Source organism: Condylostylus longicornis, unplaced genomic scaffold, assembly GCF_029603195.1.
Source record: "Condylostylus longicornis isolate FDR11 unplaced genomic scaffold, ASM2960319v2 ptg000072l, whole genome shotgun sequence".
NCBI lineage: Eukaryota > Metazoa > Arthropoda > Insecta > Diptera > Dolichopodidae > Condylostylus > Condylostylus longicornis.
Genome location: NW_026578040.1, coordinates 118,690 through 140,326, shown reverse-complemented (window position 1 = coordinate 140,326; position 21,637 = coordinate 118,690). Strand labels below are relative to the sequence as shown.

The window sequence follows — 21,637 nt, the reverse complement described above, 5'->3', positions numbered from 1 at the left end:
TTGACAAATAGTGACTTCATTCATAACTTTTAAAGTATTTGCTACTCAAAATTTAAGAAATACATTGTAGTATTTTTTACTCGAAAACTAACTCCTAATTAAGTTTATTTTTTCTAACTTATAGTAAAATTAAACAGTTTCAGAACAATACATGATTTGATATAAGGGCTCGAACACTCACACTTTTACATCTACAGTCTGTAAAAACACCACTGTTGCAATTTGTGTGTTATACGCAAATGAAAATAAAATAAGGTTTAAAGTTTTTAAATCTAAAGTGCAACTCACTATTCCAAAGCACAACTTAAACGACATAAGTTTACATCTTGTTGATAAGTGTATTTATTTTCTCACAATATAACATTATTTCGTCCTAATATTTAAAATATTTTTTTTATTTTTGATTCCCAGGCGCAATACTTAAACCAGTTCTATATGTATATATATTTTATTTTGAACAAATACATGTACTAATGTTAATTTGCACCTACTTATTGCCTATTTAAATATGTGTATGAATGTATGTGCATTAGTGCCAGTGTAGAAAAGTTTTCCAAATTCTGTTTTATTTAAAATTTAAATAAAATTAACATTCTGTATTTCTCTAAAATTTTAATTTACCACATTAGTTTTATTTTATTCACATGTTTGCATATGTATATGTAAAAAATACTCATTATCAGTGTTCCCACGCGGTAAAAACAAATTGTTTTCAATTTCGAGAAAAAAATGTATCCAAAATGTATCCAGCCTTTTAAAGTATTGTTATTATACAAAGTCGTCTTATTTTGTACAAATAAACTCATATAAATAATATTAATTTGCTTTATTCAACAATGTGAGTTTCGTTATTTTTAGTAAATTCTTTTAGAAATCACACGCAATTTCTATTGCACTTTAAAAGTTAAGGTCAGAAAATATATGTTCTGTAGCTGTTGAAACGATTCGCCTTGAAAACGGACAAATTTTATTTGGTCAGCAAATAACATATTTTTGGAAGATAAAGCAATTTCGCGATTTAATATTAGTAGCACTTTAAAAGTTTGGTAACGTTTGTTTAGTGTTGGAAAAGGAAATGTATCCATATTTCAGCAAAATTTTAAAATGTAGCCAATTTCGACGTTTTAACATATGGATACAATTTTATCCAAGTGGGAACGCTGCTCATTATTTTTTAACATTACTGCGAAAGCATCATCACCCTTGTTGTAAATCTCACCCGTAGCACTGAAATTCGGAGAAGTTACGAACTTAATTTTTTACGAAAGAAGAACTTAATTTTTTACGAAAATTAAGAAGAAGTAGAATTGTATTCCGAAATTCGTAATTAATCACACTCGTAATGAAAATAAATATCAAAATTTTAACAAATGAAATTTTCAAACGTAGAAAGTCAGGTGGCCCGTTATGCAAAAATGCGAAAGTCGCTAATGTGCGTAAGTTAATTTGCGATTCGCAAGTATTTTGGTGCTATGTGACAAGATCTCTTAAGATACAAAGTTAAGTCCTATAAAAATAAAACTAAAAAGTAAATTTGAAATGCAGGGTTTTTTTAATTTAATAAAGTAAAATAAATGTAACACTTATTGTTTAGTTTTATTTTTTCAAAAACTTAGAAAGATAATGAAAAGTATACGAAAGTAGCATTCTGTAGTATCTGAAAAATTTCTGTCAAAATTTAAAATACGAGAATCGTTTGGCAAAAGTAGCAATACATACCAATATTCAAGAGTGGTCAGTTAATTTTTTTTAGTTTTTGTTTATTTGTTAATTTTTTTTTATGTAAAATAAGAAAATGCAAGTATTTAGTAGAATCAACAATGATGCAGTGGTTATTGCACTGGTCCTTTAAGGGTCTCGGGTTCAAAGCCCAGTCAGGTCACTATAACAATTATATTCAATATTATATAGCTTTATAGAAATTACATGATACTATACATATTAACTAATTACCTTATTTCAATAATATCCAATATTAAAAATACCAGAAAAATAAAATAGTAAATATCAATAACCTTAAATATTTAATATAAAACTACGATAGGCTCGTCACCTACCTAGTAAAATTCAATGACGTAAGAAACTGGTGTTAATGATTATCTACAATATCGTGCACCAGTCCTATGCTCTTCCCAGGAGCGAAACAGCAATAAAAAAAAAATCTGATGTGGTCAGCACATAACCGACCGCAATGTGTATTGTCCAGTTAAGTGAAAGTGTTACAGAATATTATAAAAAGATCTGTTAAATACTTCTTTTCAATTTTTAGGACATTAGTAAGCTTATAGTTAACATACCTAGAAAAATGTAAATTTGGCTCTTAGTAGAGTTTTGCTCTCTGCTACCCGAATTCACTGAAATGCTCGCCAGTTAGTTTCGGTAACAACCAGACCTCAAATATCAAATTTAAAGAAATTCCACTGATTCGTTCCGTAGAAATGGTGAAAAATGTAAAATCTGCCCGCAAATCAGTTTTCGGGTTCTGATCTTTCCAAAAAATTTATATATTCATTGTTTTAATACGAAGAATTTAAATATTAAATTTCATTGAAATCGGTTGGTTTTTTCTCTTTATATACAGCAAAATGTATATTTGACCCGTAGTAAACGTCCAATTGCTGACACCTGATTTTTTCCAAAAGTTAGGAGGTTTCGCGGACGATCGAGCTAAGCTTATATATGAAATTTGAAGTAAATCGGTTGAATATTTTCTTCAAAATATTCAAAAATGTAAAACAGGCCCGCTAAAAAGTGCAGTTCCCGAGGCTTGATACATCCCAAAAGTTGATCAATTCGTGCCATGGTGGAAATAAACTTACATATAAAATTTCATCAAAATTGGTTTAGCCGAACTTGAGATACATGCGTACACACACAGACCGACAGACCGACAGATCGACAGACCCACAGGTTGCTAAAAATTGTTTATTTACACTTCCCTATAATGGAGAAGTGCATTCCCACCGAAAACTCGATATGCAAAATTTGTTGCCATCACATCACCTACCTATTGTTTAAAAAAAAAAATTTTTAGAAGGACTTTTCTTGAGCGAAAACGATTTCATTTTAATTAAACTTTTTTTTTTTGTATTTTGTTTTTTAAAATGTCTATTATTTTTTTAAACACCTACAATGAAATTTGAAAAATTTAAATATGGACACTTGACAGCTGTAATAAAATATCGATTTTGGCACTCCGAAAAATAATATTGCTATTGCAGATTCATACCTTCTATAAGTGAGATTTATAATTAAAACTCTACGTGCGTAACTTAGTTCGAAGTTCATAGAATTCTACGAGGGAAATTCACAATAAGGGTGCATAATATATATAATTATAAATGTTATAGAAAGTTAAAGTACTATATGAAATTATAAGGACATGGTTTTTGTTTGTTATTCAGTTAGTTAAAAAACTGTAATTGGAAATCATAAGAATAAATATTTGCTTTATAAATTATATTTAATACATAAAATTGAAAACAGAAAAAGTATGTCGAACTGGTTTTCATCATTACGTCGGCAACAAAGAAACAAGAAATCTATTGATGCAAAAAAACTGCAAAAAAGTTGCATTGATTTGACATCTAACAGCACATTTTATGCAGACATACCGTTACCTAAACATCAGAATGACGATAAACATGTGAACATTCCGGTTAAAAATCTTTATGGGAGTGCGAAGCCAAAAATTCAAAGTGAATTAAAAAACTCTGATAATAATAATTTTAATACTAATTGTGATAATAGCAGTTTATGTAGCGATAAGAAAAGTTTGCTAAGTGGCCGTAATGTTCGGCAATTGTGTTCAAAATGCTGCTGTCGGTTTCAGAAACCGACGACGGGTTTGTTTATTGTACCTAATGACTATAATAGCAAATCAGAACTCAAAATAGAAACCGATTGCATTACAGACATTAAAGTAACTAAGATTCCCAGTCCTGATGGAAGTAAATTGGTTTATAATAAAAGATCTGAAATCAAAAAAACAACCACAACACTCGTCTCGCGAACGACAACATTGATGACGAACCGTTCTGGCTTTGTTTTCAATGAAAATGAAGACGTAATATCACAACATTTTCGCAAATTCCGAGCTAGTAGTTTGGGTTCCATACTGGATGATAGCAGTTGTGATAATAGTAGTAATAGTAGTATTTCTCATATGGTTCATAATATAAGTAATTGCAATAATAACTGTGATGATAGTGATATAAGTGATAAACCTAAAGCAAGGACCTTTTCGTCACTGCAAAACTCACCATTATTAGAATGTAATGACTTTTTGTTTATTGATGAAACAAATACAAGTGGGGAAGATAGTGTTAACCTTAAGCTATTGATTCAAAATAATAATTACAACTACAAAAGAAATAGCATAAATGATGATAATAATTTCTGTATCGCGTGTAAGACGCCGATAAAAGGATCAAAAGCCTTCGAATATGATTCATTCAATCACACTCAAAATATTCAAAAAACCTATGTATTCGACAATAATGGGAAGGTAAGTGTTTAAATAGAAGTATGTATATCTTTTACTTATAGACATACTTTGATTTGTTGAAGTAAATATTTATCATAAATGCTGGGGTTGTTTCAAAATTTATACAAAAACATAGACTTACAGGAATTCTCATATTAGAAATCATTAAAAAAATAAGAAGATTTTTAAAGAAGAATAAGATTTGAACGCATTTCTGTATTTTCTTAATATTTTATTTGCTTTTTTATTTGATCGCTATTTTACTAGATTTTTATTAAATTGACCATATTTGGGACTTCAAACATATAGGTATTTTTTGAAACTCAAAATGATTTTTTTTTTCTATCCAGCAAATCAAGGATGAGTTGTGCGAAGTTGTATCTGAAATGGAGACATTGGATTCACAAGAAGGATGTAAACATTCCAACAAAGATAAGCAAATGTCAATAGGTCGGAAAAAATTCAACATGGATCCAAAAAAAGGTATTGTAATATAATTTTATATTTCGTCTAATATAAAACTTAAAGTTTGCTTACAAAAAATAATAATTCATACGTTATTAAATATTACATAAAAAGTAATTCAAAAGGCTTTTTTGCTCATGTGAAAATAAAGTCTTTCCTATCATAAATATGTTGCTAAACCCCGTTATTTCACTAAAAAAAACAATTTAAAAAATCGTAGAAGAATCAAACCCAAAATTTATTTGACAATATCTTAGATACTATGAAAACTGTGATATTGAAATTTCACACAAGCGAATACATTAGTAGGGCCAATGTGTTTGATAAAAGTTGTTAAAATTGGTTGGCTCCTGGTAGCTGCCATACAACTTCAAAAGCTATTTAGCTATATCTCAGAAACTATAAAAGCTGTGATATTGCAATTTCACACAAGCGACTATATATTAGTAGGGCCAACGTGTTTAATAAAAGTCGTTAAAATTGCTCTCCTCTTTCTGGTAGCTGCCATACCCCGTACTAAAATTTTGCAAAAATTAATTGGTAATATAATAACTTAAAGTTATAGTCTGTCCCATGACACGGTCAACTCTATTTTTTGTCATTTTGTAAAAAAATCCCATGTTTGTTTGTATTTCCATGTTGAATTGTAGTATTAGTAGCCTTAAAATGGCGTTTTAAAATACATTATTTGTAGATTTAATGTTTGACAAAATAGATTTGTCTGGGATAAAAGTTGAAAAAACTTTAAAACAAGAAGCAATGACATAATTTCTCGTTTTAAAAGTTTATAAAGCACTAAATTTTACTTTACAAAATTTGAAAAAACTTTAAACATTAAGAAAATGAAAACGTCACCATTTTCTCTCATTTTTGTTCAAAAAGTATTATCCCAGACGTTTTGCATGCAAAAACTTTATAAAGTTTTTAAAAATTTTTTTATACCAGACAGGCCTAATATGATTTTGTCTTGAAAGAGTGTTAATTGGCGAATTTCAAGTATGAGTATATACTTTTGAAAGTATGTATGTAATTTGTTCATAAATAATTTTATGGGTTTAGCATAGCAAACCAAAAAAATGGCTTTTTGAATAACTTCCTAACTTAAAATAATTTAGCATTTATTACCAGAAAATTTAGCAATTATGTGCAGGGTCAGCACAATAAATTAAAATTTTAAAAAGCCTTAGAATTTGTGATTAGTAACGTAAAATTTTTGATAATTAAGCAAAGTTCGACAAAAATATTCGATGAAATAAAACAAAAAGCAGGGTCGGTATGAGAATGCGTTTGATATTTTTGAATTCCTTGTACTAACCGAAGAAATAAATCTTCAAACATAATGAAATCAAAATAAACGTTTACGAAACATTTGTTATCAGGAATTTTGATTTGTTTACGAAACATTTTAATAGTTTAAAGTTAAGTTACATGAAATACGAAAGAAAGTAATATGTTAATTTTAAGTCTTTTATTAAACATTTTTATTGTTCAGTTTAAATATAATTGAATGAAATTGAGTTTAAAAATATTTTGTTTTTTTGTTTAACCAAAATCATTGCAACAAAAACCTTTTTTGTAACTTTAGTTGCAAGGAAACCCAATACTTGCATGTAGTTGCAACAAAACTCCACATTTGCATTCTTAAATTACGTTTTTTATTGAAAATGTCTTGTTTATCTTTAATATTTCTTTACAAAAAGGCTTTTTTTTTTTTTTTTATTTCAATATTATATTGCAACTAAGTTAATGTAACCTATCTAGCAATTTTATGTACTAATGCGTTGAGGAGGAAGGGGAGTGATACCCAGTGGACAAACCCCCTAATTAATTTTTTGATTTATTCAATCAAATCAAACGGCTTCAGTCTTTTTAATCTGGTAAGAAACTGGTGTTAATGATTATCTACAATATCGTGCACCAGTCCTATGCTCTTCCCAGGAGCGAAACAGCAATAAAAAAAAAATCTGATGTGGTCAGCACATAACCGACCGCAATGTGTATTGTCCAGTTAAGTGAAAGTATTACAGAATATTATAAAAAGATCTGTTAAATACTTCTTTTCAATTTTTAGGACATTAGTAAGCTTATAGTTAACATACCTAGAAAAATGTAAATTTGGCTCTTAGTAGAGTTTTGCTCTCTGCTACCCGAATTCACTGAAATGCTCGCCAGTTAGTTTCGGTAACAACCAGACCTCAAATATCAAATTTAAAGAAATTCCACTGATTCGTTCCGTAGAAATGGTGAAAAATGTAAAATCTGCCCGCAAATCAGTTTTCGGGTTCTGATCTTTCCAAAAAATTTATATATTCATTGTTTTAATACGAAGAATTTAAATATTAAATTTCATTGAAATCGGTTGGTTTTTTCTCTTTATATACAGCAAAATGTATATTTGACCCGTAGTAAACGTCCAATTGCTGACACCTGATTTTTTCCAAAAGTTAGGAGGTTTCGCGGACGATCGAGCTAAGCTTATATATGAAATTTGAAGTAAATCGGTTGAATATTTTCTTCAAAATATTCAAAAATGTAAAACAGGCCCGCTAAAAAGTGCAGTTCCCGAGGCTTGATACATCCCAAAAGTTGATCAATTCGTGCCATGGTGGAAATAAACTTACATATAAAATTTCATCAAAATTGGTTTAGCCGAACTTGAGATACATGCGTACACACACAGACCGACAGACCGACAGATCGACAGACCCACAGGTTGCTAAAAATAGTTTATTTACACTTCCCTATAATGGAGAAGTGCATTCCCACCGAAAACTCGATATGCAAAATTTGTTGCCATCACATCCTATTGTTAAAAAAAAAAAATTTTAGAAGGACTTTTCTTGAGCGAAAACGATTTCATTTTAATTAAACTTTTTTTTTTTGTATTTTGTTTTTTAAAATGTCTATTATTTTTTTAAACACCTACAATGAAATTTGAAAAATTTAAATATGGACACTTGACCGCTGTAATAAAATTAATTTACTTGTTTATTCTGAACTTGATTTATTCAATCAAATCAAACGGCTTCAGTATTTTTAATCTTCTTTGGTGATTTGGAGTCTGAACTAAGCTCCTAACTTCAATATTTTGATGGCGAAGTGTTCTATCTTTGTGTTTAATTGCCTGGATTTAATTTCTTCTGTTACTAAATTTATTTTTAGATCGCGGTGGATCACATTGTTACGAACGTACCACGGCGCTGCTGTTATATTTCTCAGTACCCTATTTTGTAGTACTTGTATGCTTTGATGATTTGATTTTTTCGTGCAACCCCATAATTGAATACCGTAAGTCCATATGGGTTTGATTATTTGGTTGTATATTAATAATTTGTTTTGCAGGTTCAATTTAGAATACTTTCCAATTAGCCAGTCAAGTTTTCGGATTTTTATTTTCATTTCATCTTTTTTCTTCTTTACATGCTCTTTCCACTTTAGTTTTGCATCCAAAGTCATGCCCAAGTATTTCGCTGTGTTAGCATACGGGATAATGTTTGAGTTTATTTCTATTCTTTGTAGCTCATATTTTTTGTTCGTGAAGTTTATGTGAACTGACTTTGTCTCATTTAATTTGATTCTCCACATCTTCGTCCATTTGCTAATTTTGTCAACTGAAGTTTGGAGGCCGGTTGTCGCTTCATCTATCGTTTTTGCTGTTACTAAAATGGCTGTATCATCTGCGAAAGTACCAACAGTACTTAGTTGATTTGTTGGGACATCTCTGGTGAATAGAACGTATAAAATGGGCCCCAGAACACTGCCCTGCGGAACTCCAGCCCTGATTGGTTTTAGGGCAGAGTATTCTTCTTCACATTTAACACGGAAAGTCCTTCCACACAGGTATGACGATAGAATTTGACAGTGATCTTTCGGTAGCATTTTGTTAAGTTTATATAATAGTCCTTTATGCCAGACTTTGTCAAATGCCTGGGCCACATCGAGAAATAGTGCCGCACAAATTTGGTTGTTTTCCAGCGCCTTCTCAATAATATCAGTAATACAATGTACTTGATCTATGGTCGAATGGTTTGTTCTGAATCCAAATTGGTGGTCCGGTATCAGTTTCCTATTATGAATAATTGGGGTTAATCTGTTCAGAAATATTTTTTCAAAAACTTTAGACATAACCGGTAGTAACGATATTGGTCTGTAGGAAGATTTATCATTTGGGGGTTTCCCTGGTTTTAATATCATAATAACTTCAGCAGATTTCCATTGCATCGGTATGTATTTATTATTTAATATGGCGTTTATTATGTGAAGAAGTTTTTTAACAGCTATCTCTGGTAATTCCTTCAATATTTCCCCTGTGATTAAGTCGTAACCAGGCGCTTTTTTAGTTTTCAGGTTTTTTATTTCTTGTTTAAGTTCTTTTAGCTTAACTTTGGTTACAGGTAAACGATCAGAGTTTGGTTGTTGTGGTGCAAATTCTTCCGCAGTTTGTCGTGGGAGAGGAGTAAATGTGTTCTCCAGATGTTTTGCAAAAACTTCAGCTTTATCTTTGCTCTGCCTTATCCAACTGTCGTTAGCTTTGATTGGTGGTACTTGCTGTGTGGGTCTATCTAAACTTTTAGCTACCTTCCAAAGGGAATAATCATTTTCTTTGCCTGCGGACAACCCAGTTAGAAAGTGTTCTATAGTTTTGTTTTTATTTTCCTTTAGTGCCTTTTTCAATTTGTTGCTTGCATTATTTAGTATTGTTTTATCAGAGGGAGCTCTGGTTACCTGCCATCTCTTACGAAGTCTTCTTTTTTCTGCAACTAATTGCCTTATTTCAGCGGGATATGTAACTGAACTTTGATTTCTTGCGTTTTTATTTTGCTGTGGAGTACTTTGCCAAGCCGCGTCTTGTATATTTTGACAAAGTTATCTAATTCTTCTTCGATATCGTAAGCACTTTTTAATGGAATTTTTAAAATATTTTTTTCTTCCAGGCATTTCCGAAACATTTGCCAGTCAGTTTTGTGATTTACCAGCGCTATCTTATTGTCTTTATTTATTATTGTTTTGCTAACAGTTAGAATAATAGCAGTATGATCAGAGTGGAGATCTGGACATTCCACAATTTTAGTAAATTTGTCTGCTAGCCCTATTAGAATAAAGAAATCCAGTAGATCGGGAATTCTATTAGTGTCAGTTGGCCAATATGTTGGTTTCGCTGTTGAGATAAATTTGCAATTTAAGTCATTAGATGCTTCATACAGTGCTCTCCCTTTTGTCGTTGTTAATCTTGACCCCCAATGTACATGTTTTGCGTTGAAATCTCCTCCAATGATAAAGAAAAGGCCAAGGCTTTCTAAGAGACTAACATAATCATTCTTTTTAAGATTATGCTTAGGCTGGCTGTAGAATGCCGATATGTTAAATTGTATGCTTTTAAGGGAGTGAATTTTAATTGTTGTTACTTGCATAGTTTCTAGTTCTATTTTGCTTTCTTCATTGTGTTTTAGATTTTCTTTAATAAATATTGCAGAACCCCCTTCAGCTTTGCCATTTGGGTGACAAGCGTGGTAAAAGCTGTAACCCCTTATTTTGATATATAAATCACTAACTAAGTGAGATTCCGAAATTAAGCAAACGTCAATATCATCATTTCGTAATACTAATTCTAATTCATTTAAGTGCTGCAGAATCCCATTGGCATTCCATGTTAAAATTCTTAGGTCTGGCATTATTTTGTTCTAGCTTTAATCTGGTTTAACTTATTTTCTAGCTGAGTTATTTTATCATTAATTCTTTTGTCCGCAAGATTGTGCTCGTCAAGTTTTTGTAATATTAGTAATAATGTTTTTTCAATAGAGTTATTGTTGTCTTGGTTTGGCTTACCCCTTAATATTTGCGCATACGAGTTACTAGTAATATTGTTGCAATTTAGTGGCGTGTTAAGGTTGGGAGTTGCATTGTCAATTTGAACTTGGGTAGGTTTTCTACTTGGATTTTTTGTTTTTAGCTTTTGCTTACGTCTTTTTTGAAATTCTTTAGCTATCTCACAACCTCGGTAGTTTGCAGGATGTCTTCCATTACAGTTGGCACATAGTGGGGCAGAGTCTTTGCTTTTGCTGCAATTCGCCGTTAAGTGTTCTTCAGCACATTTAACACATTTAGGTGTTTTTTTGCAGTACGCTTCGGTGTGATTGTAGCTCTGACAACGCTTGCATTGCGGTATATGACTAGGGTTCCTTTTTAACGGTTCTATTTTTACAATTATGTTTAAGATGGCTTTGATGTTGTATATTTTATCAATGTTTTCTTTATTATCAAAGGTTAGCCTAAATAGTGGGAGACTTCTCATAATTGAAGATTGTTCTCCGTTATTATTCACAACCCTTTCCTTTTTTTGAATGTTAACAGCATTTGTGATTTTTAAGCCTTGTTGCTTTACGTCTGCTATAATATCATATATTCCGCATGATGAGTGCAGACCTCTTACCATCACACTGATAGGTCTATCGTTTTTGTTCTCGTACGTAAACCATTGTATTTTGTCGGCTTCTAGTTTTTGTACTAGGGCTCTATAGCAGTCAGGAGTCTCTGTATTGATTTTCCAGACGTTGTTGGCTAATGATACAATTTTGTGTTTTTTGGTCACAGCGTTGACTATGTTTTGTATAGTTTTAAATTAATTTATACCTACAATATTTATAGGAGGTGGTGCATGAACTTTTGTTGCCTTGTTTTCGCTCGTGGATATTGCCACTTTGTTGACTGTAGGAATATTGCTTACAGTGCTGGGATTGGTTGGTTGTCTTTGCTGATTAGGTACAACGTTATTGTTTTGTTTAGCATCGGAACTACCACCACACGCCCGATTCGCCTGAGTAGTAGCCTCCGGAGAGCATTTAGCTTTCCTTTTTTTACTTGGCCTTCTTGATACTGCAATTTTTTTATTTGTATCAGAATCAGTCTCAAAATGAGTCAGTTCTGACGAGCTAGTGCTGTCTGAATTAATTTTGTTGAGTCTTAGTAAAGCAGTTCTTAAAGTTAAGTTTTCAGTTTTCAGGTCTTCAACTTCATTTTTTAGTTTTTCACATAGCTGTTCAATTTGTGCTAGCCTTTCTTTTAGGATATACTTCTCATTATCTTCGGGATTCCCACGATGATGATCTCCTCCTTCAGTTGCTTCATCAATTGTGTTTCCTATGGGTGGGGTACGTTTGGTTAAGGTACTCCTTCTTGCGATGAATGGTGTCGTCGTTTTCGATGTTGATGTTGAATCAAAAAGCAATAGTTGGCCCCCCCAGAAAGCAAATTTTTTCACGAGTATAAATAACATAATTTGCAATATGAGGTGCTGAATTACTCACAAAACATTTTTTGTATTTTACTCAAAACTTATTAATCCGCAAATATATAGGTTTGGGTTCTACTATCTTCAATTATATTATTTTTACTTTTTCTTGGTTTAAATAAGTTTAGTAGAATTTTTGTCGTATTTTATAAAAATATGTTAAACACTATAAAGTTATAAATTACTATGCTTTCTTTTTAGGTATAGAGTATCTAGTCGATAACCACCTTCTAGTAATGGATCCACAAGATGTTGCACACTTTTTGTATAAAGGGGAAGGACTTAATAAAACGGCTATAGGTAAGCAGCTTTAAAAACATGTGTAACTATTTGTACACCCATTTTGTTAATCACATCATTTGACGTAATCGGGTTGTTATTCAAAAATTTTGTAATTTTCTCAATAAAATTAATTTCGAAATTTCAAATTTTGTATCAAAAATCAAAATATTTTTCAATAATATGCCATCTCTTCAAGTGATGCTACTAATTATGAGTGAAAATATATATTTAAATTCATATAATATATATTTAAATTCATATAAAATACAATTGGGTACGCGGCGCGAATGGTGAAAAACATCATTTTTATAATTTTTAAGATACGACCTTCAACTTTTAAAATTGTACCAATTTAAAAATTTTCAAAACAGGAAAAAACTTTGAAAAACAAATTTTCACAACCGTAAAAATGATGAGCTTAGAATTATGAGTATTTTAAAGACATCAATTTGCTCGCGGAAATTTTAGTACAATTGACAGTCTTGCATTCTTTCTATTCGAAACCATGGTAGTACATATTAAGTCTATTTTTTCTATCAAACTGAAGGTCAGATTACTTTTTTCTGTCAAAAACTACACGACTTTTAAAAATATATTTTTTCAAAGTAAAAACCACAAGTTAAAAATGTTATGAACAAAGTACATACATATATTATTGTTTATTTAGTATTTCCTTGTATAAGCTAAGAAAATATGAATTTTATTTGATTATGTTTTGTACATAAAATATGTATGTACAAAAATTAAATGCAACTAAAACTTAATATTGAAACAGCACATAATATACATATGTATCTAGATACATTTGTCCACAGCAAAATGCACATACGTTACATATACGAGTATTAAAACATATTTTAAAATGGTATAGCAAAGTTAATTCTATTTATTCATAATTTTTTAGGAGACTACTTAGGTGAAAAAAATGATTTCAACGAACAGGTTCTAAAAGCTTTTGTCGAATTACATGATTTCACTAATTTGATTTTGGTTCAGGCTCTAAGGTAGAAATTTAAGATTTCAAAAACATATACGACGTATATAAATATATTTTCCTGATTTTAGACAATTTTTGTGGTCATTTCGACTGCCTGGTGAAGCACAAAAAATTGACCGCATGATGGAATGTTTTGCTCAACGTTACTGTCAATTAAATCCAGATATTTTCACAAATACGGATACATGTTATGTACTTAGTTTTGCTATTATTATGTTAAATACATCTCTACACAATCCTTCAGTAAAAGATAAACCATCTGTGGAGCAATTTATAACAATGAATCGTGGCATTAATAATGGTGGAGACTTACCAAGGAGTTTATTAGAATCCTTATATGAATCTATAAGAACAGAGCCATTTAAAATACCACAAGATGATGGAAATGATTTGATGCACACTTTTTTCAATCCAGATAAGGAAGGGTGGTTATGGAAACAAGGTGGAAGGTAAGAATCACATTACTATTACTTAATTATTATGATGAGGTCAAACAGCGAATTCTATTTGTAGAAGCAAAGCTCATGAGAGTTTTAATGTTTTTTATAGAAGTTTTTTTGAAAATATTTTGTATATTGCAATAGTGTTAGCAGTTATCTTTTCAAAACATAAATATTTTATTAAAAACTTTTCTTTTTTAACATAATTTAAGATCAAAAGATACTCACTTGCTAGGAGTAATACACGTGATAGTCACGAAAGTGATACGTTCTTTGCTAAGCTAATTTAATGTTTAACCGCCTAATTTTTCTCATCCATATTAATGTTTGAACATAATTTTTTACTTTTGTTTTTCCATTTTCCAAAACTGTTAACATTTATAAATAAATATTTTCCTTGAAAATTAAGAACTTTATTCACAGTTAAGTGAGTATTGTAATCGCACAAATTACCATTGATTTGATATACAAGTTATTCAAATATTTTCTTTTGCCTCGTAGAAATTAGTCGTTTCCTTTTAGCAATTCCCTGCTTAAAATTTATAAAATATTGCAATTTGGATATTTTTTCAAATATTTTTAAGGTTTTTTTTGGTAGTTTGCGATCGTTACTTTAAGGTCTTAAATTATTAGTAGGTAGCCCAGTTATATTAGCATGCGTGAGGGCGTCAGCGGCACCCGCCGTCGGTAACAATACATTGTAGGTATCTTCAAAATTGCATCTACGACGAATCAGACAAGTTGTATCATTTTCTAAAATATCAACAAAAAAGTTTGACGATGTGTCATGTTCAGAATTTATTTGATGTTGTGTCTGAGACCTTGTTTAACACTGAAATATTTGTCAAATTGTGTATCCAAAATTTTTTCGATACATATGGTTTTTTATATAGTCACTCGTATTTCAGTTGTAAAAACAATTTCTTATTAAAGTATGAAATGAGATAATAAAAAACATCAAGATTTTTAAGTTTTCAAATGTAAAATAATACAATGCATTTATAAAAAAAGGATACATTGTATTAAAATTTAAATTGAAATTTTATTTTTTTTAACAAAATCGTACAACTTTTATTTGATGATTTTGAATCCTGTATAATGCAGCATCTTAAAAAGTTTGCAAATTAAAAAAACTTACCACAAGTTCCTGTATCGCGGATGAAATTCATAAATTTAAATTATTAAGTTTTTTCTTCTTCGAAAGAAACTTAATTTATCTTTCTAGTTATTCAAAAAAAATGTGATGTTTTAAAAAGTTCACATTGGATTATTGGAGCATAGATTATTTTTGTGATCCCCGTTGAGTATAGGCTGATACATTGGTACTCAAAGTATACATTATGTACACAAACATTTAATTTAATGAAAAAAGGAAATTTAAAAATTATATTAGGTAATAAGCCGTTGACTTACAAAATATAAAAAATTGCATTCATATGCCAGTACTAATCAATCAATGAGTAAATTTTACAATTTGCTTTGAGGTCTGTATGTCATTTCGTTTTCTCTAGCACCTGTACTCTGTCACAGACATCTTTATATAAGACTTGACAATACATAATTTACTAATACCGTGGCTTCAATAATGCTTTAAAAAAGATTTAAGTACGGTATTAATACGGTTGTAGTACCATCTCAGAGCTTTCAATACCTTTACATTGTAAAAAAAACTACTAAAGCTTTTCGTACATTTTGTAATACAATTTTTACCATATCCATACAACTCTCACGTTTATTTGAAAATTTCAATTTAAAGTTCTGTTCAAATGTTCATTTTTTAAAACGTTATCACATCATTAAAAATATAGCATCTTTATGCTGCATTTTAAGAAAAAAAATTGATAAATAGAACTTTATTGCTGAAAATATATGCTAGTTTATTTTATCGGTTATTTCTGCAACATTTATATGACAAGCGTGCTTGATTTTTTCAATACGCGATTTACTTTTATTTTACGTCTTCACTACGTATAAAACGCAGTTATGAAAAGTGTACATTGTCAAGAGCTTTTACTAAACTTTTTAGAATTTGATATTTTGTAAAATTTACGTCGTGAGCGCATTATTGAAGTCACGGGTGCATTCATACAGTGTTTTGAAAATTGATCATCGTACTTTTTAAATACATTTTATATTTGGTATTTTCGAATAAATTAGAAATGTTCATGATGATTTGGAATGTTTGAAAAATAAAATACAAAATACGAATGTTTGAAAAATTAAATACAAAAAATATGTAGAAATAATTTTATTTCGTTTAACTATTAACAAAATTACATTTTTTGTTCTTACAAACTAGTTACTAATTATAGGTACCAATTACATTATAATAAATTACAGATAACAAAATATTTTTAGGTAAAACCAAAATAGTAAATATATAAAAAAATTGTTTTTAAAAAAATTACATAGCATATTTAACTAAAACAATATAATTTGTAATCCATTTTTCTTAAAACTAGTAATATTTGACCAGAAAACCTATAAATTTTATCACATAAATGTACCTACGTATTCATCTAAATTACACAAAATTTTTTAATTTTCTTTTAGTAGAGATTAAATCACATACTTATATAAACTGTTAAAATCTTAACAATAGTAGGTAATTGATTAAATTATATTTGCCACAATTATAAAATCTAAAGCTTTTACAAATTAAAAATACTTCGTTGGTGTCGAATCGTTTTTCCTAATGCTTCTGTCCATTTGTCCCTGATGTCCTCGTTCTTTGGCAAAATAAATGTAGGTATAGAATTTACGTTCTCCTTTTCTCGTAGACTATTGCTTCTGCATTATTCGCGCAACACTTTCGAGCCATTTCTATTTATATGAAGGTGATCAAATATACTATTATATTTTATTTAAATATGATTACAATTAAAACTTTAAAAAGTACACCAAATTTTAGTAAATTTATTAAGTGATTTTTCTTTTTAAATAAATTATAGTATTATTTTTTTTTAAATACCACCTTTGTTTCATACAAAATATTACGAACACAAGAAGAAATTTATTTATATAAATTATAAATCTTCATTTTATTTAATAACACAAAAAATAAATATAATTATTAACTAAATTTAAATTAAAATTAAATTTTAAACAGCAAATAAATTATTTTACTGTTCAGCGACACGAAATTTTTATATGGATTCAAGAATGCTATAGTCTAATTTTATAGGACTCTGTAAATGCATTCTTATTGAAGTAAAATACTCATTATATGCACGTTATAGAATATGTATAATAAATGCAAAAACAAAATCAAAGCGGTGAACGACAACGGCGGATGATATTCAATGTTAGCCCGGAACAACAACGGACCGGAAGAATTAAGTTCCAGCATTTTGCACATAAAACCAATGAAACAAATGATGCAAAAAATCATCAGCGGTAAAACGTGATTATAGACTATTTCAACGAAAACTGTAAGCTCGGCAGCGGAAATTTCACTTTATTCTAGGCAGTATCATTTATATATGTATACTCGATAACAATTTTCACATTTTACCGCGGTAAATCGCACTTCTTCTATTTTCAACTAAAATCTTAGAAACATGTTATAATATTGTATTTTGCAAGATTATGTATATAAGCCGTCGGCAAACTTTTGTGGGTTATGGGTAAATATATCCTATGTGAGTATGAGTAAGGACCACTCGAGTTTCTTACACTACCTACTTACAAGAAAAATTATATTTTCAACTGACTTTATTGAATGTTTTCTTTTGACAAATAATAAATTTGTATGGAATTTTATGTTTCTATATCTATTATCTATGATTGAATTTTCAAAAATTTAATCGCAATCGAATACATTGCCAAACCAAATACCAAAAGTAAAATGAACACGATATTTCTAACAGATAAATATGTTATTGCCTGATAACGTAATTACAGCATACCTTTAACGGCATGTAGGAACCAATTCTGTGCATGTAGAAAATTATAACATTAACTTCACCTGTAAACAAAATTAATGCTATTGAATTTGTGTAGCATGACGTAATTTTTTTTTTGGTGTTTTCTATTGCCTAAATTTATTTTACACAATGTATATGAGAATGTTTAAAAATTTTGAATTCACCTATTCTGCAAACTAATTGAATCTTAATTACTACATGTAAGTATATATAAATATAAGTGCATGTAGTTGATGCAGAGCCATTTTGGTTATTTAAGTTCATAAATAAAACCAAATATAAAAAGGTAACATAAATTAATTTAATTTAGTTTGCAGAAATCTATATATATATTGTATTATAACGATCAATAACAATAAAAAGAATAATAATTATTATATCTTATCCATAAGTAATCGCATATGTTGTGTAGCGAGCTAAATCATATTCAATTTATGAGAATATTGAAATAAAACGAAAATTAATAAGCAGAAAATCGGTGTACATTTTATCTTTTTCCTTTTCTACATGTTTTTTTTTTTGTTTCGTTTTCTTTTAGTGTGTTATTTCTTCTGTAAGATCTTACTTGGGCCAATATTATTAAGATATATGTCATCTTATATCAGAAATATTTCATTTATGTTGTTCCATATTAGAAGTAATAATCGTATCAATCTATGGGATATTAGACAACGTGAAGATTTCATACCGTTTTGTGCTTGCTCTCTCTCTTCGATATCTTAAATGCATTTGCACACCTGCAGCTCAAGTAGTTATACTAAATAAATGAAATAATAAGGTTTTTACTACTTGTCATGTGGCTACGAAAATGGATATTAGAAACAATTTCGTTGTCCAGGGTTGCAGTATATGTGCCCGCCGTACTATATGCGGTAGTTATATTCTTCAGAACTTTCGCATTATACATGTTTTAGGAAATCTATTAAAATGTATTGCACATATCTTATTCTTAAGGATTTAAAATATTAAAGATTCCTTTAAATTATATTAATTCCTCAAGTTAACAATAAGAATAAAGAATTGTAAATCAATTACATACAAAATATAAGATAACTTCTGTACAACATACATCTACTTAAAATATACTTATCTATTTAAAATATATATTAAAATATATTATCCATATAGTGTCACAATATATGATTACAGATTATACTTATAATTACAATGTATATATAACCAAAAAAATATCAGTACATATGTATAAAAAGCATCGAAAACTTTTTCGAAGTTGTTCAAATCATTATAATTCTAACAATATTATTTGACTACAATAGTTTTATTTATGTATGTACATATCTAATTTTAACACAACTTTCAATAATTTTATTTATAACAAAAAAAATCAAATTCAAATAACAAAAATTCAAATAAAAAAAAAACAAAAAAATTAAGTTTTAGCAACAAAATAGTAATACTAAAGATAGGACCATCTTTAAACCATTGAAGACAAGCTCTTCATAGTTGTTTTTTTTTTCGTACGGATGATTGTCAAAAGATCGTACATTTTTATTTTTTTTCGAAATTTGCGTAATAAATAAAAAAAATTTCTACTTTCAGTGATTTCGATATCACCGTAAAGTTTAAATATGTATCTAATATTGTTCAATAATATAAAAATATAGTAATTACGTTAATTAGAAACACTTGATAATGGATAACCAATACACATTTTAGATACAAATCATGGAAACGTAGATGGTTTATATTAAACGATAACTGCTTGTACTATTTTGAATACACTACGGATAAGGAACCCCGAGGAATTATTCCACTAGAAAATATCTCGGTAATTATTGTATTATACTTCTTTGTATCTAAATTTTAAGATACGCCTTTCATTATTTGAACAAATAACTAACTATACTTTCCGCAGGTAAGGGAAATTCAGGATCGTAGTAAACCACATTGTTTTGAATTATACGCCAGCGGAGGTGCTGATATCATTAAAGCTTGTAAGACTGATTCAGAAGGAAAGGTAAATGTAGTATCATATATAAAAATTTAAGCTTTTCAAATTTATAAATTCACGCTCAAGTTGTTATTGTTGAAGTTTTTTTGAAGTTACATAAAACTACTACCATTTTATTGTTAGGTCAAGTAAAAATGTCCGTTACTTCAATAATGCGCTTACAACGTAAACTTAACAAAGTATCACATTCCAAAAAGTTTAGTTAAAGCTCCTGACATTGTATACCTTTCCTAAATGCGTTCTATGCGAAGTGCATACGTAAAATAAAAGTAAATCGGGCATCGTAAAAATCGTGCACGCTTTTCTTATAGATGTCATTTAAACGTGTCATTAAATTATATAAACTACTATAAATGTCATTAAATTAAATAAACTAGTAAATATTTTCAGCAATAAAGTGCTAGTTATTAAGTTTTTTTCCTAAAATGCAATATAAAAGTGCTATGTTTTTAATCATGTGGTAACGTTGTTAAAAAATATCATTTGCACAGAACTTTAAATTGAAATTTTCAAACACTTTATTTCTGAAAATATTTGATAGTTTATTTATTGGTTATTTCTGGCAACATTTATATGATATGTGTAAGAAAGGACACATTTATTTATTACACGTCCGTCAGTAGTATTATGTTAATAAATATTACAAAATTTTTTATTTTGTGTTGGTTTATTATTTTCTATCTCTGTTGGTTAATTCTTTTCTAAACGAATGTGATAAAAATATGGTGGGTTGGTAAAACTTGACAAGCGTATTCTTGATTTATGGGTCTTTGTCCCATCTTTTTATAAAAACAAGCATTGAATTGGCTTTCTTAATTTTGGCATTGTAATGGTTCTTAATTTGACTTAAGGTACGATTTCTTTTTAAAGTATTTTTACAACATTTAAAAATGTTTTAATGGTACCTTTTTCAATGAATATGCGAAGTTCGAAAATGGTAAGTAAGCAGCATAGAAAATAAAAGCTCATTCTGAAAAAATAGTAGCCACAATTTTTTTTAAACACGCTTTTAGAACAGTTTGTATTTACATTTCTAACACGAAATACATTTCTAACGAAATGCCAAAATGGTACTAAGTGTTAAAAAAACAAGAATTGAATTATTGAGAATCCCCTACAAGTTTCTATACTATCCATTTTCGTTATACATTTTTGCAAATTTTTACAACAACCCGCGACTTCAATAATGCGCTTACGACGTAAATTTTACAAAGTATCAAATTAAAAAAAGTTTAGTAAAAGCTCCTGACATTGTACACTTTTCCTAAATGCGTTTTATACGTAGCGGAGACGTAAAATAAAAGTAAATCGAGCACGCTTTTCTTATACCTTGACATATAAATGTTGCCAGAAATAACCGATAAAATAATCAAGCATAGGGCTTTTTCGATAATTCAGTTCTAACTTAGTTCTGAATGTAAAGCACGTTCGATAAATCGAATCTGCAAAATCTGTAAGAGTAGCATGTTCGATAATGTTCTCGTGCAAAAAAAGCTCGTTCGAAAATACGATTGAGCTTTAAGTTCTTAGGCAATTTTAAAGATTTTTTTTTAATACTGCAATAAAAGTGAAAATTAGTAAAATAGAAAAATGTCGGATATTGAAGAATTAATGGGGTAAATTTATGCAATTTTTGTTTTGTACATTTAATAATTTATATTTTTCTTTCATAGAGAGCTAGAAAATGAAAAATTTTGGGATAAATGTAAATTAAAAATGTTGATACAAGCCAGACTTGATGATGAAACAAACTTACTACAAAACAAACGCGCTCCATCCTG

The 21,637-nt window shown here is 29.2% G+C and overlaps 1 protein-coding gene across 6 annotated transcripts in view; it reads left to right on the top strand.

Moving 5' to 3' along the window:
• The window catches only part of LOC129612475 (cytohesin-1), a 40,221-nt gene that overhangs the window by 12,793 nt on the left and 5,791 nt on the right, over positions 1-21,637 (top strand). For 2 of the 6 annotated variants that reach the window (XM_055526084.1, XM_055526085.1), the window contains exons 2-8: positions 3,405-4,507; positions 4,837-4,969; positions 12,441-12,539; positions 13,426-13,525; positions 13,587-13,967; positions 19,562-19,673; positions 19,761-19,862. In XM_055526084.1, coding sequence (XP_055382059.1) covers positions 3,494-4,507; positions 4,837-4,969; positions 12,441-12,539; positions 13,426-13,525; positions 13,587-13,967; positions 19,562-19,673; positions 19,761-19,862 — 1,941 coding nt within the window. In that variant the 5' untranslated portion in view covers positions 3,405-3,493. Of the gene's footprint in view, positions 1-3,169; positions 4,508-4,836; positions 4,970-12,440; positions 12,540-13,425; positions 13,526-13,586; positions 13,968-19,561; positions 19,674-19,760; positions 19,863-21,637 lie in introns of all 6 variants that reach the window. The other 4 variants (XM_055526082.1, XM_055526087.1, XM_055526083.1 and 1 more) reach the window with 4 other exon arrangements.